The sequence below is a fragment of the Phocoena sinus genome, chromosome 14, assembly GCF_008692025.1.
Source record: "Phocoena sinus isolate mPhoSin1 chromosome 14, mPhoSin1.pri, whole genome shotgun sequence".
NCBI classification, from domain to species: Eukaryota; Metazoa; Chordata; class Mammalia; order Artiodactyla; family Phocoenidae; genus Phocoena; species Phocoena sinus.
In genome coordinates this window covers 78,072,180-78,090,075 of record NC_045776.1, presented here as the reverse complement: position 1 = coordinate 78,090,075, position 17,896 = coordinate 78,072,180, and the positions used below count along the sequence as shown (strand labels likewise).

Genomic DNA, 17,896 nt, shown 5'->3' with positions numbered 1-17,896 from the left:
GTCTGCAGAAGTCTGGAAACCTCAGGGGCGGGCAGAGAACCACAGGTGGCCGCAGGAGCCCCATTTGTTACCCGAAGGGCCCACCCAGGGCAGCGCTCACTGTGATGTTCTCTTCCTTTCGCAAGCGTCCCACTACTACAAATACAGACAGCAGTTCATTTTCCCAGGTGAGTTTCATTTGAGCGCAGTTCCTCCCGAGCAAGCTCTCTGAGGCGTGGCAGCTGCTGGAGGGGATGGAGGCAAAGGTTGCCGGGGGTGAATGAGCCCCGAGAGGATGGGGTGGAATCCCCAGACCACAGGCTGGCGACTGGCTATGGAGGTGGAGGAGGAAGGGTGGAGGGGTCCAAGGGCACCGACGAGGTCCCAGAGCACAGTAGGAAGGCCTGAGTGGGTGGTCTGCAGTGCAAGGATGGGCAAGGGTGAAGAGGGGTCTAGAACCACGTGGCAGGGGAGAGATGGTCAAAGGGGCTTGAGTCGGGCACTGGGAGACGTGAAACCAAGTGGCCTCATTATCCCAAAGGGGACTCAGGAGTGAGGAGGTTCCAGTGGGTGCTTCAGGCCAGAGGCTTAGGGCCTCCGGCAGCCCCCAGGTGACAGTGGGGAACTTTGTTCAGGATGTCATCTAGACCACTCGTGCACCTAGGCAGGTAAATTCAAGTGGCCAGGGAAGGGAGAGAGGGGATTGTGCAGTCCCAGGGACTCATGGTCTGGTGAGAAGTTCTCAGCTGCCGGCATCTCCTGGGAATCAGGCTTTTGGGGGTGGTTGTGGACCCCGAGTTTGGTTTCTTACTGTCTAATCTTTGACTCTCAGATGTGGTGCCGGTGCCAGAGACGCCGACCCGGGCGCCCCAGGTCATCCTGCATCCAGTGACCTCGAATCCAATGTAAGTGGAACAGAGACCTTTCCCCTGCCCTGGCCCTTCAGTTTGCTCAGGGTCATGTCTTCTTTCTTCCTTCTCCTGGAAATGATGGGGTGGGAGGTGGGGGAGAAGTATGAGAGGGCCATAGAGACAAGGGAATAACTCAAGCTAAGAGAGAGAGAGTGTGACAGCCCAGGCCAAGAGAGGGACAGTACCCATCCCCTTGAGTCACTTCTGCCTTGTGTCCCTGGCCCTGCCGATCAAGTGTGATTTCCAGGGACCAGACCACTTCCTTCAGACCCCCAGACCCTCCTATGATCAGAAAGACCACTTCCCCCAGGCAATAGCTGGAGCTTAATGAAAAGGCAATTATTCTACATCATTATCCCCCTTTTAAAAAGGATAATTTAGGTTTATACCAGGGATCAGCAACTTACAGCCTATGGGACAAATCCAACTTTCAGCATATTTTTATAAATAAAGTTTTATTGGAACACAGCCATGCCCATTTGTTCACAATGTGCTGTCTATGGAGGCTTTCAGACTACAACAGCAGAGATTAGTAGTTGCAACAGAGACCGTATGGCCTGCAAAGTGTAAAATATCTACTACCTGGCCCTTTGCAGAACAAGTTTGCTGATCCCTGGTTTATAACATTATAAAAACAAAATTAGCTAATTTTGCGAAATTTGGACTATTCTATAAAAAAAGAAAGGAAAAAGAATCACTTATAATTGCACCACTCTTAGAAGTGTGCTCTATTCATATTTTACATACTTGTGATCCACACTATATGCAATTTCTATCCTGCTCTGTTTATCCCTTAATGCTATAACATCACATTTTTTCATATTATTCTGGGCTCTTCATACACATAGATTTTAATGAATGTAAAATATCATATCGATGCGGAATAACTTCCTTAACCATTTCCCTACCGCTGGATCTTACATCTTCCTATACCTCACTGTTGTAAACAACTCTGCAACAAACATCTTTGTGTGTGGTGTCTTTAGCATCCTTAAGATACAGACCCTCTTTCCAGGTGGTCTAGTGAAATCACCTTCCTTAACTTCTTTGGTTGTGACCCAAGTCTGGGGCATGCTAGGGACCTAATTCTGATTTGACTTCTTTCCCAACTCACATTTTTGCCTACTTGGTTTTCCTTCTGACTACCCTAGCTGCTCCATCCTTTCTGACCCATGTTATAGCCTTTGTTAAAGACCCAAATGGTACATTTCTGAAATCAAAGGAGGAGCAACTTGCCCAGGGATATTGTGCTGACATCTAGCTCCAGATCATTTCTCTGCTGCACATAAACCAATTCCACAATTTGTGCAAGATGAGCTCCAGGTTATTAACTGAGAGTCAGGGAGTGCCAGTGAAAAACGGAGTCCGTAAGTGCCTGCGATCTGCTTAAATGTGCGTGGAGTGATGGGAACTGACTCTTTGCAGAAGGGAAATCATTAAGTAGCCCCGGCTGCTGTAATCACGCCTTGATACAAGCAGAGGCGAGCAGTCCATTTTGTTTGGCATGAGGAAGGACTCCAGGTGCCTTGTTCCACCCAAATCCCCCCCAGTGCGTCCGGATTCCGGCATGTCAGCTGTCGTGATGTGGTTTCCGCCTTCCCAAGCTGTACTGTAAATTATTGGCTAATAGGATGGCAAACGCTACTTCTTTCTCCTTCTTTGAGTTCTTAGTCTTCCAGACTCCCCCTCACCACTCCTCCTCCAGCAAGCAGACTGACTCTGTCTGCAGGGTCAGCAGCTTTCTGGGTGAGGTCTGAGGGTCAAGATAGGGGAGGTCCCCCTCAAATGAGGAGGTGGGTCAGGGGAACCTGCTAAGTTTCCACTGCGGAAGTAGGAAGGGGGTGTGGTGGCCACTGTGATCCCTTCCTCCCACCAGTTCCAGCTCACTCCGTAAACACATCCTCTGCTCTAAAAACCCACTCCCCCAAAATCCTTTAACACATATGGTGCCCCACATCTCCATCACATACCATGTGTTCCAACATGCCCACACATCCCCAATACATCACCAGTTACACCGTCAAGAATGGCACGCCCCCTCCCCCAGCATCCCCAGTATGTACACCCAACTCACACGCACACAGAGCAACCCCTGCACAGAGCACATTCCATAATACCCACGCAGTCCTCGGTGGACACTTAACACTCACATTGTACCCCCAGCACCCATATCCAGCTTGTTCCTGTACTCAGAACACAACTGCAGCTCACAAGCTCATGAATATGCATGAATCACACACACACACACACACACACACACACACACACGCCTGTGTCTTCCACGCCAGTACGGTCTGGCTTCCTCCTCCCCATTCTCACCCTGCACGTGTCTTCTGAACGTGATTGGCAAGGTGCAACTCAAAACACTACTAATCTTCAAATATATCCAGTAATCCTCTCTCCTGGGAATGTCCACACCCTCCATTTATTCAATACATACCTAACTTTCAACCCTTGTTACCTGTACCCTTTCTGCACAACAGTGGTAATATAAATATTCCTTAAAGTCAGGAAGCCGTGTCAATTTCAACTCTGTATCCCTCTAAAGGTCTGGCACTGTTCCTGGCACATAATTCTAACCAAATGAATGAATGAATAAACGAGCAAAAAACCAAATGAACACTAGGATCCTTCCAAAAGATTCAAAACTGTAGAGATCTGATTCATTCTCTCCTAGGAAACACCTAGAGCTCTAAGGATCCTGCCATCCATGGCATTTAGGCCAGTTTATAAGGAAACTGCTAGATTAGTGGAAACCAACAAAGAAAAATGAGCCCTGAGCAGGCCAGAAAATCTATTTAAGACAATGTCCTTGCACACCACTCCTTGGTGGCAAGGTTTTGGATTATTCTAGACAGAAGCGTTGAAGTGAACTTGCAGAAAAAGGCTTGGTGGTGAGGACTTCTCATTTTAAGACATTTCTTACATGGATCAGGTCAATGCATGGACCCATCTTTTCACCTGAGGGTCACGTTTATTTTTCTTTCTCTAAAGCTTGGAAGGAAATCCATTACTTCAAATTGAAGTGGAGCCAACCTCAGAGGTGAGAACCGGAGAGCAATGAAGCAACTTTTTCCGGGGGCTACCCACTTGGCAAAGCTGATTGATGTCTTTGATGACGCAGAGGGCTTGGGGCGGGCTGGGGGTGCAGTGGCCCTGTTTGATGGCTGTTCTAACTCCGGGACGACTAACGAGTGGGTGACCCCTCCCGGCACTGAACCTATTGGGCCGTTATATGGTGTGCATCACGGAAAAGCGAGTTGTGCACAAGTTAGCAAGTGATTTGCGTGCTTAGTTGAAAATTCAGCTCAAGGCTGGGTGAGTACCAAGGGGGATGTGCCCCGCTGCTTTCTGAAGAACATGTGGAAGGAGGAGACGGCAGCCTCAGGGACACTGGCTTGGCGGGGTGTTGAGAATGTTCTGGGGCTTCTTCCCACCTGCCAGAGCCCCTGGAGGAATAAATGAAGTCTTCGGGGTGAGAACCAGAGCCCTGACTCCTTGGCTCTGCTGGTCTGTCCTGAACTGAAGGGAGTGGAGTCAGGGTTTCCAGAGAAAATCATGTCCTTTTCTGGAACCATTGTGGTAGTTGGAAAGTGACCGTGAAAGAAGGTGTATTTCCTGGGTCATTTCTCCTGAGTGTGCCATTGGGGACAGCTTGCTCAGATTTGGGGTCCGAGAGACCTGTACCCAGCCAAGGGGCCACCTTCTCCGGCTGTCTTGTCAGACTCCAAGCCCCTGAAAATCCCCCCGGCTCAGGCACCTGCTGCTCCCCCATTCCAGCCAAAGAACCCAAGGGCCAGGACCCTGCAGCCCCAGGTGCCCCCAGACACCAGGCTGCGAAGGTAGGTCCCTGGGCCTTGAGTGTCTAACTGTTGCAGTGGTCATGCCTAAGTGTGCCTGAGTCATGTGGGTGTGCAGGGTAAAAATGAAGAGTCCTGGCCCTGGCCTTATGACATTCTGGTTCAGAAAATCTGGGTGGGGCCTAGGAACCTGCATTTTATAAGCCATCCCAGTGGATGTTTCCTACAGGCGGTCAGGTCTGTGCAAAGAACTCAACAGATCTTCACCTTATCGAAAACCTCACACCACCCCCAGGGGCAGATGTCATTAGCCCCACTTTATGATGAGGAAAAGAAGGCCCAGAGAAGTGAAGTGACTTGCCCAAGGTCACACAGCGGCCAGATTCCAGCTCATTCGGTCTGAGTGTTAGGCTCATTCTGTCAACCTCTCCCTCTTGTATCTCAGCTGCACAGGAACCCCCGGCCTCTGGCCTGTGCTGAGTAGCTCTGACATCTCTCAGTTCCTGCCTCCTCAATTCCAAATTCCCTGGGGAAACGAAGGCCCTCCATGTCGAGGGTTGTCATGTTATATGTAGGTGTATGGTGTACCCATATTTCAGCCTGTCATTTTTCTTACTCCCACATAAATAATCAGGCAAGTCAAAACATCATGGTCGAGTAGGAGGGCATCAGATATTAGGATCTGAGAGGCCTGCATCTTAATCCTAGCTCAGCCTGGCTGCCTGACCAGAGCTAGGCACTTCCCACAGGGACCAACCATCCCCGTTTGCCAGTTTTCCAAGTGTGAGACTTTCAGTGCCCAAACGGGCAATGTCATGGGAAACCGGAATACGTGGTCTCCTAGCATTTCCCCTCTCTGAGCCTCAGTTTCCCAGTAGCACAAGAGGGATGGATCGCCAGGATCTCCCTTTCAGCTCCTTCATTGCAGTACAGTGATAGGCAGGAGGTACCTGGGCAAATAGAGAGACACGTGTGCACCAGCCGAAAACACACAGTGGGGCACAGTGGGACCTGGCGGGCAGGTGGGGCTGCGGCGGGAACTGACCCCTCTCCCCCTCTGGCCGCAGAACGAGGAGGGTCACGATGAGGCCGAGGAGTCGGAGGATGACTTTGAGGAGATGAACCTGTCCCTGCTCTCGGCCCGGAGCTTCCCGCGCAAGGCCAGCCAGACCAGCATCTTCCTTCAGGAGTGGGACATCCCCTTTGAGCAGCTGGAGATCGGCGAGCTCATCGGGAAGGGCCGCTTCGGGCAGGTGTACCATGGCCGCTGGCACGGGGAGGTGGCCATCCGGCTGATCGACACTGAGAGGGATAATGAAGACCAGCTCAAGGCCTTCAAGCGGGAGGTGATGGCCTACAGGCAGACGCGGCACGAGAACGTGGTACTCTTCATGGGCGCCTGCATGAGCCCGCCCCGCCTGGCCATCATCACCAGGTCAGTCCCACCCGGGCTCCCCGCCCGTATGCTTGTTCCCAAAGCCCTGCTTCCGGCAGCGTTGAGAAACACGGGTTCTGGTGAATTCAACATTCTGGTAAATAGAGAGTCTCTGGCTTTACCAAATCACAACTTACATGGTTTGAAGATTTGAGAGTCCAGAAAATACGATTAATGCTAGAACTCTTTGGCAGAGTGGTGCCCTGGAGCGGGCACCACATGGGAAGTCAGAAAGGCTGATTCTAAACCCGCCTGTGCTCCATATTTGTGAAACAGCGTCTCTGAGACTCACTTTCTCCAAATGTAAATTGAACGGATTAGGCTAAATCAGGGATCAGCAAACTTTCTCTCTAAAGGACCCAACAGTATTTTTGGCTTTGTGGGCCATACAGTTTCTCTAGTGACTGCTCAACTCTGCTACTGTAGTGTGAAAGCAGCCTCAGACAAGATGTAAATGGATGTATGTGGCTGTGCGCCAATAAAACATTATTAACACAACCAGGCGATGGGCTGGGTTTGGCCTGCAGACCCTAGTTTGTTGACCCCTGGACTGACATTCTGATGACTTGCTCTGGCTTTCATTAAAATAGCAGAGCACTTTTGTCGAACTCTACCATGGTTGTTTTAAATATCCAGGATCCATGGTCTATAGCTGCACAAAAGGGGTAGTTAACAGAGAACTGACATTAAGAAAATGTCACATGATAGGAACTTTCTTGGACTTGCTCTCTCTAACCTGTAGGCATTGAAAAAAAATAGCTTTGGTTTCAGTTGACCAGTTGTGGAACAATCCTTTGGTGTGTTTTTAAACCCTGGCCTTTGCTCCTCTGTTGCATTAGGACTGGCCACAGCAGCAGGGTTCTTGGTGTGTCCTGTGATGCCAAGTGTCCATTAGGAGGCTTCTCATTCTTATTCTCAGCCCAAGCAATAAGATCCCAAATACACAAGCCTCACATTTGGGCAGGTGCCATAGTGGGAGCTGTGGGCTCAGGGAAGAGCTGCTGTGTCTTTGATCTGTTCCCTTGTGATCCATACAACGCCTTTTTGAGTCCATTTGTAAGATCTGGGTGATCGGTAGAAGGTGTGTTATTGTCCGTTACCATTGATTATGCAGTTGGTGGGTTGACTGAAACCCACGTGTCAAATGGTAAGTGCTTGCAAAGGACTAGAGATCTAAGGATGGCCCTTCAACCCTCCTTAAACCAGGGTAGAAATTGACGGTTCTCAGCTCTACACAGGACCAGAAGTGGCTCTCAAATAATCAGCCCAGATCATATTCAGGGGCTGAGCTGTCCTGATTAGGTGAGTGTATCAGTAAGCTTTTGCTGAGTAACAAATACCCCAAAGTCACAGTTTCTTTCTAGTCTGCAAACAGTTCTGGGCTGAGCCAGGCTCAGTAGCTGGGCTCTTAGATGTGTCTGTGGTCCGCTGGCTGGTCAGACTGAGGGCTGGTCAGTCTCAGACGCATTCACTCATGTGTCTGCTGGTTGGCAGACTGTCAGCTGGGGTGCCTCAGCTCTTCTCCACACAGCCTCTCATCCCCACAACAGGCCAGCCTGGGCTCATTCCCATGGGTAGTCTCAGGGTTCCAAATGCAGCAAGACAACAAGAGGTCAAGCCCTGTTGGACAAGTGCCTTTCACATCTCTGTCTGCGTTGCATTGGCCAAGTCACATGGCCAACCTCCAACCAAGGCATGGAGAACAGAGTCTGCCTTTGGATGGGAGGATTTGCAATGCCATGTTGCAAGAACGTGGATGCAGGGAGAGAGACAGTCTGCAGCCATTCTTACCACCTACCGCTGCATGTAAGACCCTTAGCTCCCTTTTCTTTCCCCTTTCTAGTATGTATCATCTATATTAGCAGGCTGTCAATGGTCCTTTACTTGAGGTGCACAAGTCTGGTTGGAAGGTGGTCTTTCCCCCACCACTGGCCTTCTGCCCACTGTTCCCACCAGTCTGTTAACCCAACTTTCTCTCTGGTCAGCCCCTCACCTTCTGACCTGCTAACCCGTCTTTTTCAAATCCCCCAAATTAGAAATTTGAAATCCATCATCTCTTCTCCTTTGCCTAGACCCTCTAAGGACCTCCCGGCCTCTGACTTTTTCAGGGGTATCAGTGGAACCCAGTTACCCAAGCCTCCCTCCCCTCTTTCCCAAGGGCTGGCTAATTGGAAATGGATGGATTCAGTCAGCAGCCATCCTTGAAAAAAGAGTGGTCATTATGAAAATGTGTTGCTCCCCCTGCAAGCCAGCTGCGTTGGCAGCCCCTTTTCTACTACATACAAAACTCTGAGTCCCCCTCCCCAAGCACCATAACTGCCTGCAGATTTCACAAATAGCGCAGCCTTTTCCTGGCACCATGATAAAGACTCTGCAGCTTTGGGACATATAATTGGTCTCTGAAGTGTTTTGGTATTTTGTTTGAAGAAGCCAGATGAGCCCCAAAGAAGTGACATTTACTGCATATTATTGTGTCGTTATATATTTATCTTAGAGAGCGGCTGAGTGCCCTCCTCTCTCCCGTTCAGCAACGTCCACTTGTTGGCCACCCCGGTTTCTTATCTGAACATTCAGTTTGAAACCAAATATTTGAGTAATTTGATTAATCACTCGCATTCGTGCAGTTGGTTGGCAGAGGTTGATGGTTGGATGATAGCCAACCAACTGGAACAGTTTCTGGACCCTGGATTTATTTTACAGGGAACATCAGACCAGATAATTACCTGGCATATTCCAGATAAATTCACAATGGCATGTTCTAGCCAATTACCTAGTAATTATCGTTGAAGTTAACAAGTATTTCTAAGATTAGCTTCCTTGTAATGCGATGTGTATGGCTCTTGGGGAATGAGTAATAACCAACTAGTTACCCAATTGCTAGATCCACAAATGCAATTAGCAGCAGTATTGCTAAATCATTTCACGATTGGGTCATTATGAGATGATTGCAAAGCTATCGACAGTCGGCACAATTGCTCATTTTTTAAAACTCCAGATGGAATTTGAATGCCAATAAAGATAGAGTTGAATGAAAGCATCTCTTATCCTTCTACCTTGCTGTAGCGTTTCTGTTTTTTTTTTTTTTTCTTTTTAACATCTTTATTGGAGTATAATTGCTTTACAATGGCGTGTTAGTTTCTGCTTTATAACAAAGTGAATCGGTTATACATATACATATGTTCCCATATCTCTTCCCTCTTGCGTCTCCCTCCCTCCCACCCTCCCTGTCCCACCCCTTTACGTGGTCACAAACCACCTAGCTGATCTCCCTGTGCCATGCGGCTGCTTCCCACTAGCTATCCACTCTACGTTTGGTAGTGTATATATGTCCATGCCACTCTCTCACTTCGTCACAGCTTACCCTTCCCCCTCCCCATATCCTCAAGTCCATGCTCTAGGAGGTCTGTGTCTTTATTCCCGTCCTACCCCTAGGCTCTTCATGACATTTTTTTTTTCTTAGATTCCATATATATGTGTTAGCATACGGTATTTGTTTTTCTCCTTCTGACTTACTTCACTCCGTATGACAGACTCCAGGTCCATCCACCTCACTACAAATAACTCAATTTCATTTCTCTTTATGGCTGAGTAATATTCCATTGTATATATGTGCCACATCTTCTTTACCCATTCATCTGTTGATGGACACTTAGGTTGCTTCCATGTCCTGGCTATTGTAAATAGAGCTGCAGTGAACATTTTGGTACATGACTCTTTTTGAATTATGGTTTTCTCAGGGTTTATGCCCAGTAGTGGGATGGCTGGGTCATATGGTAGTTCTATTTGTAGTTTTTTAAGGAACCTCCATACTGTCCTCCATAGTGGCTGTACCAATTCACATTCCCACCAGCAGTGCAAGAGTGTTCCCTTTTCTCCAAACCCTCTCCAGCATTTATTGTTTCTAGATTTTTTGATGATGGCCATTCTGACCAGTGTGAGATGATATCTCATTGCAGTTTTGATTTGCATTTCTCTAATGATTAATGATGTTGAGCATTCTTTCATGTGTTTGTTGGCAATCTGTATATCTTCTTTGGAGAAACATCTATTTAGGTCTTCTGCCCATTTTTGGATTGGGTTGTTCGTTTTTTTGTTATTGAGCTGCATGAGCTGCTTGTAAATTTTGGAGATTAATCCTTTGTCAGTTGCTTCATTTGCAAATATTTTCTCCCATTCTGAGGGTTGTCTTTTCATCTTGTTTATGGTTTCCTTTGCTGTGCATACGCTTTGAAGTTTCATTAGGTCCCATTTGTTTATTTTTGTTTTTATTTCCATTTCACTAGGAGATGGGGCAAAAAGGATCTTCCTGTGATTTATGTCATAGAGTGTTCTGCCTTTGTTTTCCTCTAAGAGTTTTATAGTGTCTGGCCTTACATTTAGGTCTTTAATCCATTTTGAGCTTATTTTTGTGTATGGTGTTGGGGAGTGTTCTAATTTCATACTTTTACATGTACCTGTCCAGTTTTCCCAGCACCACTTACTGAAGAGGCTGTCTTTTCTCCAATGTATGTTCTTTCCTCCTTTGTCAAAGATAAGGTGACCATATGTGCATGGGTTTATCTCTGGGCTTTCTATCCTGTTCCATTGATCTATATTTCTGTTTTTGTGCCAGTACCATACTGTCTTGATTACTGTAGCTTTGTAGTATAGTCTGAAGTCAGGGAGCCTGATTCCTCCAGCTCCATTTTTTGTTCTCAAGATTGCTTTGGCTATTTGGGGGTCTTTTGTGTTTCCATACAAATTGTGAAATTTTTTGTTCTAGTTATGTAAAAAATGCCAGTGGTAGTTTGATAGGGATTGCATTGAATCTATAGATTGCTTTGGGTAGTAGAGTCATTTTCACAATGTTGAGTCTTCCAATCCAAGAACATGGTATAGCTCTCCATCTATTTGTATCATCTTTAATTTCTTTCATCAGTGTCTTATAATTTTCTGCATACAGGTCTTTTGTCTCCTTAGGTAGGTTTATTCCTAGATATTTTATTCTTTTTGTTGCAATGGTAAATGGGAGTGTTTTCTTCATTTCACTTTCAGATTTTTCATCATTAGTGTATAAGAATGCCACATATTTCTGTGCATTAATTTTGTATCCTGCAACTTTACCAAATTCACTGATTAGCTCTAGTAGTTTTCTGGTAGCATCTTTAGGATTCTCTATGTATAGTATCATGTCATCTGCAAACAGTGACAGCTTTACTTCTTCTTTTGCGATTTGGATTCCTTTTATTTCTTTTTCTTCTCTGATTGCTGTAGCTAGAACTTGCAAAACTATGTTGAATAATAGTGGTGAGAGTGGGCAACCTTGTCTTTTTCCTGATCTTAGTGGAAATGGTTTCAGTTTTTCACCATTGAGGACGATGTTGGCTGTGGGTTTGTCATATATGGTCTTTATTATGTTGAGGAAAGTTCCCTCTATGCCTACCTTCTGCAGGGTTTTTATCATAAATGGGTGTTGAATTTTGTCAAAAGCTTTCTCTGCATCTATTGAGATGATCATATGGTTTTTCTCCTTCAATTTGTTAATGTGGTGTATCACGTTGATTGATTTGCGTATATTGAAGAATCCTTGTATTCCTGGGATAAACCCCACTTGATCATGATGTATGATCCTTTTAATGTGCTGTTGGATTCTGTTTGCTAGTATTTTGTTGAGGATTTTTGCATCTATGTTCATCAGTGATATTGGCCTGTAGTTTCCTTTCTTTGTGACATCTTTGTCTGGTTTTGGTATCAGGGTGATGGTGGCCTCATAGAATGAGTTTGGGAGTGTTCCTCCCTCTGCTATATTTTGGAAGAGTTTGAGAAGGATAGGTGTTAGCTCTTCTCTAAATGTTTGATAGAATTCGCCTGTGAAGCCATCTTGTCCTGGGCTTTTGTTTGTTGGAAGATTTTTAATCACATTTTCAATTTCAGTGCTTGTGATTGGTCTGTTCATATTTTCTATTTCTTACTGGTTCAGTCTCGGCAGGTTGTGCATTTCTAAGAATTTGTCCATTTTTTCCAGGTTGTCCATTTTATTGGCATACAGTTGCTTGTAGTAATCTCTCATGATCTTTTTTATTTCTGCAGTGTCAGTTGTTACTTCTCCTTTTTCATTTCGAATTCTATTGATTTGAGTCTTCTCCCTTTTTTTCTTTATGAGTCTGGCTAATGGTTTATAAATTTTGTTTATTTTCTCAAAGAACCAGCTTTTAGTTTTATTGATCTTTGCTATTGTTTCCTTCATTTCTTTTTCATTTATTTCTGCTCTGATCTTTATGATTTCTTTCCTTCTGCTAAATTTGGGGGTTTTTTGTTCTTCTTTCTCTAACTGCTTTAGGTGCAAGGTTAGGTTGTTTATTTGAAATGTTTCCTGTTTCTTAAGGTAGGATTGTATTGCTATAAACTTCCCTCTTAGAACTGCTTTTGCTGCATCCCGTAGGTTTTGGGTCGTCGTTTCTCCATTGTCATTTGATTTCTTCTTTGATTTCTTCAGTGATCACTTCGTTATTAAGTAGTGTATTGTTTAGCCTCCATGTGTTTGTATTTTCTACAGAACTTTTCCTGTAATTGATATCTAGTCTCATAGCGTTGTGGTTGGAAAAGATACTTGATACGATTTCAATTTTCTTAAATTTACCAAGGCTTGATTTGTGACCCAAGATATGATCTATCCTGGAGAATGTTCCATGAGCACTTGAGAAAAATGTGTATTCTGTTGTTTTTGGATGGAATGTCCTATAAGTATCAATTAAGTCCATCTTGTTTAATGTGTCATTTAAAGCTTGTGTTTCCTTATTTATTTTAATTTTGGATGATCTGTCCATTGGTGAAAGTGGGTGTTAAAGTCCCCTACTATGATTGTGTTACTGTCGATTTCCCCTTTTATGGCTGTTAGTATTTGCCTTATGTACTGAGGTGCTCCTATGTTGGGTGCATAAATATTTACAATTGTTATATCTTCTTCTTGGATTGATCCCTTGATCATTATGTAGTGTCCTTGTTGGTCTCTTCTAATAGTCTTTATCTAAAGTCTATCTTGTCTGATATGAGAATTGCTACTCCAGCTTTCTTCTGATTTCCATTTGTATAGAATATCTTTTTCCATCCCCTCACTTTCAGTCTGTATGTGTCCCTAGGTCTGAAGTGGGTCTCTTGTAGACAGCAAACATACAGGTCTTGTTTTTGTATCCATCAGCCAGTCTATGTCTTTTGGTGGGAGCATTTAATCCATTTACATTTAAGGTAATTATCGATATGTATGTTCCTATTCCCATTTACTTAATTGTTTTGGGTTTGTTATTGTAGGTCTTTTCCTTCTCTTGTGTTTCTTGCCTAGAGAAGTTCCTTTAGCATTTGTTGTAAAGCTGGTTTGGTGGTGCTGCACTCTCTCAGCTTTTGCTTGTCTGTAAAGGTTTTAATTTCTCCATCAAATCTGAATGAGATCCTTGCTGGGTAGAGTAATCTTGGTTGTAGGTTTTTCTTGGTCATCACTTTAAATATGTCCTGCCACTCCCTTCTGGCTTGCAGAGTTTCTGCTGAAAGATCAGCTGTTAACCTTATGGGGAGTCCCTTGTGTGTTATTTGTTGTTTTTCCCTTGCTGCTTTTCATATGTTTTCTTTGTATTTAATTTTTGATAGTTTGATTAATATGTGTCTTGGCATGTTTCTCCTTGGATTTATCCTGTATGGGACTCTGTGCTTCCTGGACTTGATTAACTATTTCCTTTCCCATATTAGGGAAGTTTTCAACTATAATCTCTTCAAATATTTTTTCAGTCCCTTTCTTTTTCTCTTCTTCTTCTGGGACCCCTATAATTCGAATGTTGGTGTGTTTAATGTTGTCCCAGAGGTCTCTGAGATTGTCCTCAGTTCTTTTCATTCTTTCTTCTGCTCTGCAGTAGTTATTTCCACTATTTTATCTTCCAGGTCACTTATCCGTTCTTCTGCCTCAGTTATTCTGCTATTGATCCCTTCTAGAGTATTTTTAATGTCATTTATTGTGTTGCTCATCGTTGCTTGTTTCCTCTTTAGTTCTTCTAGGTCCTTGTTAAATGTTTCTTGCATTTTCTCTATTCTATTTCCAAGATTTTGGATTATCTTTACTATCTATCATTATTCTGAATTCTTTTTCAGGTAGACTGCCTATTTCCTCTTCATTTGTTAGGTCTGGTGGGTTTTTACCTTGCTCCTTCATCTGCTGTGTGTTTTTCTGTCTTTTCATTTTGCTTATCTTACTGTGTTTGGGGTCTCCTTTTTTCAGGCTGCAGGTTCGTAGTTCCCGTTGTTTTTGGTGTCTGTCCCCAGTGGCTAAGGTTTGTTCAGTGGGTTGTGTAGGCTTCCTGGTGGAGGGGACTAGTGCCTGTGTTCCGGTGGATGAGGCTGGATCTTGTCTTTCTGATGGGCAGGTCCACATCTGGTGGTGTGTTTTGAGGTGTCTGTGGACTTATTATGATTTTGGGCAGCCTCTCTGCTAATGGGTGGGGCTGTGTTCCTGTCTTGCTAGTTGTTTGGCATAGGATGTCCAGCACTGTAGCTTGCTGGTCATTGAGTGAAGCTGGGTGCTGGTGTTGAGATGGAGATCTCTGGGAGATTTTCACCGTTTGATATTACGTGGAGCTGGGAGGTCTCTTATGGACCAGTGTCCTGAAGTTGGCTCTCCCACCTCAGAGGCACAGCACTGACTCCTGGCTGCAGCACCAAGAGCCTTTCTTCCACACGGCAAATTTCAGGCACCCTTCTTCAGTATGTTTTATAGGCATGTTCAGGAAACACAGCAGTGACTAACACAGATGAGTATAGCCTCTCTCGAGCTTTCGCGCCACCCTAGTCTCGGAGTTCCCACCCCTGCCCCTCAGGCCGCGTCCCCATGCGAGGCGGGGCTGCGTGGTGATGCCGCTGCAGCGTTTCTTAGACCACAGTTTCCCCATCTGTAAAATGAGCAGGTAAAAGCAGATGTTTGTTGCAGGGTCCTTCTTTGGTTCTCTGAGACTGCGCTGTTTCAGAAGCAGACTGGAACTGCTCTGGAGCTGCACTTCCCAAAATATGGTCCACCAGGACTTGCTGCATCAGAGCCAACAAAGGGAGGTGGGTCGCTAAAATGCAGGCTCCTGGGTGCCACCTCTATTAGTTTCCTAGGGCTGTCATGACAAATTGCCACAAACTTGATGGCTTAAAACGCCACACATTCATTCTCTTACAGGTCTGCAGGTCTGAAGCCTGGAGTGGGTCTCGCTAGGCTAATATCAAGGCAAGCTTGCTTTCTTTTCTGGAGGCTACAGAGGAGAATCTGTGTCCTTGCCTTTCCCAGCCTTTGGAGCTGCCCTCCTTGCATTTCTTGGCTTGTGGCCCCTTCCTCCATCTTCAAAGCCAGCAGCATGGCGTCTTCCGGCATCACGGATCACATCTCCCTCTTATAAGGACTCTTGTGATTACGTGTAGGATCCACCCAGATAATCCAAGATAATCTCCCATTTCAAGATGCTTGACTTAATCACACATGCCAAGTCCCTTTTGCCATATAAAGTAACTGTCACAGTTTCTAGCGATTAGTAGCTGGATATCGTTGGCAGCCATTTTTCAGTCTGCCACATACTCTCAGTCTGGTGCATCCAGTCTATTTGTAGGTGAAGCCTTTTCAACCAAGCTCCCCAGCCCATTCTAATTTGACCAATATTTGGGAACCCTGCCTTAGAGAGTGTCGCCAGGAAGTACTGTTATGTGCCCAGCATTGGTGTCAGATGTGTCCAGCTAGTTAGTGCAAAGGGAAATGGAAGTGGGGAAATTTTCCAAGGAAAATAGACCAGACAGAATTACATAGTATTGGGATCTCGGTGGGAGGTAATTCGTTATTTATCTGGTGACAGGGGTAGGGGTCAACCTACCTTAGCTTGGGGCCATGGAGACAAAGAGAAAGCAATTCCCTGAAATTGACGTCTCCGAGAGGGCTTCACTGGGGGATAGTGATCCCACTGAACCCATCCCATTGTTTAAAACATACCAACACCTACCCCAGTCTCTCAACCTCGACACTGTGACATTTGGGGCTGGATGATTCATTTATGGGGTCTGTCCCGTGCGTTCTAGGATGTTTAGCAGCATCCCTGCCTCCTTCCCACTAAATGCCGGTAGTACCAAGTCCCTAGTTGTGATAACCCAGATGTCTTCAAACATTGCCAACGTCCTCTGGGGCAAAGTCGCCCCAGTGAGAACTATTGCCCTGGGGTCTCTAATTTAATTAGCCTGGATGGGGCTGGGACCTCAGTAAAAAACCTCCCCAGGTGACTCTATCGGCAGTCAGGAGACGCTCTGAGACCCTCTGTCGTAGGACCTAAAATCTTGGTCTGGATTTTATGCTCCGTGCAGCAAGCAGGGACAACATCTGGTGTCTTTGAGGGCAAAAACTGGGAAACTTCCAAAATGAAGGGTGACAGCCCAAGGGAAGTATTTTGGCAGCTGCAGAGGCAACAACAGTTCAAGGAAATGTCAGTTTATCTACCCTAACTTCCCAACATGATCAGAGAGCTGATGGCTTCAGCTGCCGCCAGCATCCTCTCCTCCAGCCCATCCCACTGCCCTTGGCCAGCCCAGGAAATGCTGTGTTATGAAGACCGCCCTATCGTGGTTGCTGTTTTAACAGCGGACGAGGGTCTGCACCAGTGTAGGGGAAGCCGAGGGAGGGAGAAACTGCCTCATTCTGCCCAGAAAGGTTGTCTCGTTGTCCTCCTTAGCTTCTGCACCAGCCCTCCCTCAGGACAGGAGGACATGGAGAGCTGTGGGCCAGGCAGAGACTGTAGTTCTGTCACCTGCTTCCTTTTCTTGCAACTGAAGGAGGCACAACTAATCTTCATTGTTGAAACCATTTCACTGATTGAGGGGCATTTATTTAATGTTAATAAATGCAGAACCCCCAAAATAAACCCCCAAAAGCAACAGATTCCACCAGCCTTCAGCAAGGCACAGTGATGGTCTCCCGGTTATCACTGTGCCCATTTTACAGGTGGGAAGACTGAGGTCTGAGGTTGGCAAGGTCAAGGGAGCCCTTGCCCAGGTCATAGAACAAATAATTGGCAGAACTTGGAGTTGAGCAAATGTACATCTGAATATTAGTCTAGCTTGTTCCTTCTTTGCCACCGGGTTGAGGGGGATGGGCTCAGCTCATAAGCAATAACCGGTCGGGGGAGTTTGCCACCTTTGATCATATCCAAATCAGCTGGTGAACTTGGTAACAATACAAGGCCATGCCCCGTCTCACTCCAACGAGCCAAGGCCTCTGACTTTTTTATTGAGTTCCAGAGAACTGGGTACACCACAGTTTGAGAACCACTTTCTTATTAAACTGAGTTTCATTTTTTTGGAGCTTTGATTTTCTGTTTATGTACTTCTGAAATGCCCTGTAAGTTCCCATGGGGCCAACACACACACCTCTTCCGTGTACACCCTAAATGACACCCCAGCTCTCTCCTTTCTCTCTCCCATTCTTGTCCTCTCTCCCACACCCCTTCTCTCATTCGTACAAACGCATGCTGTGTTATTCTCTTTCCCTGTAAAAGACTCATTTCATTAATATTAGCAACTCACAAAGGTCAGATAGCCCAGAAGTCCCCACCCCCCAAATAATTTTCTAGAATTCCCCAAATTGTTTAAATCTGTGGTTCATATTGTGCGCCCCCCCCCCACCCCTTGACCAGCATCACCTGGGAACTTGTTAGAAATGCAAATTCTTATCCCCTCCCTTCCAATCAGAGGCTTGGGGGTGGGCCAAGCCCCTCCAGGAGATTCTGATGCATGCT

At 45.8% G+C, this 17,896-nt stretch overlaps 1 protein-coding gene across 1 annotated transcript in view; it reads left to right on the top strand.

Annotated features, from left to right (window-relative positions):
* The window catches only part of KSR2 (kinase suppressor of ras 2), a 327,436-nt gene that overhangs the window by 258,365 nt on the left and 51,175 nt on the right, over positions 1-17,896 (top strand). The window contains exons 10-13 of the mRNA XM_032602629.1: positions 126-167; positions 812-884; positions 3,885-3,933; positions 5,758-6,125. Coding sequence (XP_032458520.1) covers positions 126-167; positions 812-884; positions 3,885-3,933; positions 5,758-6,125 — 532 coding nt within the window. The remainder of the gene's footprint in view (positions 1-125; positions 168-811; positions 885-3,884; positions 3,934-5,757; positions 6,126-17,896) is intronic.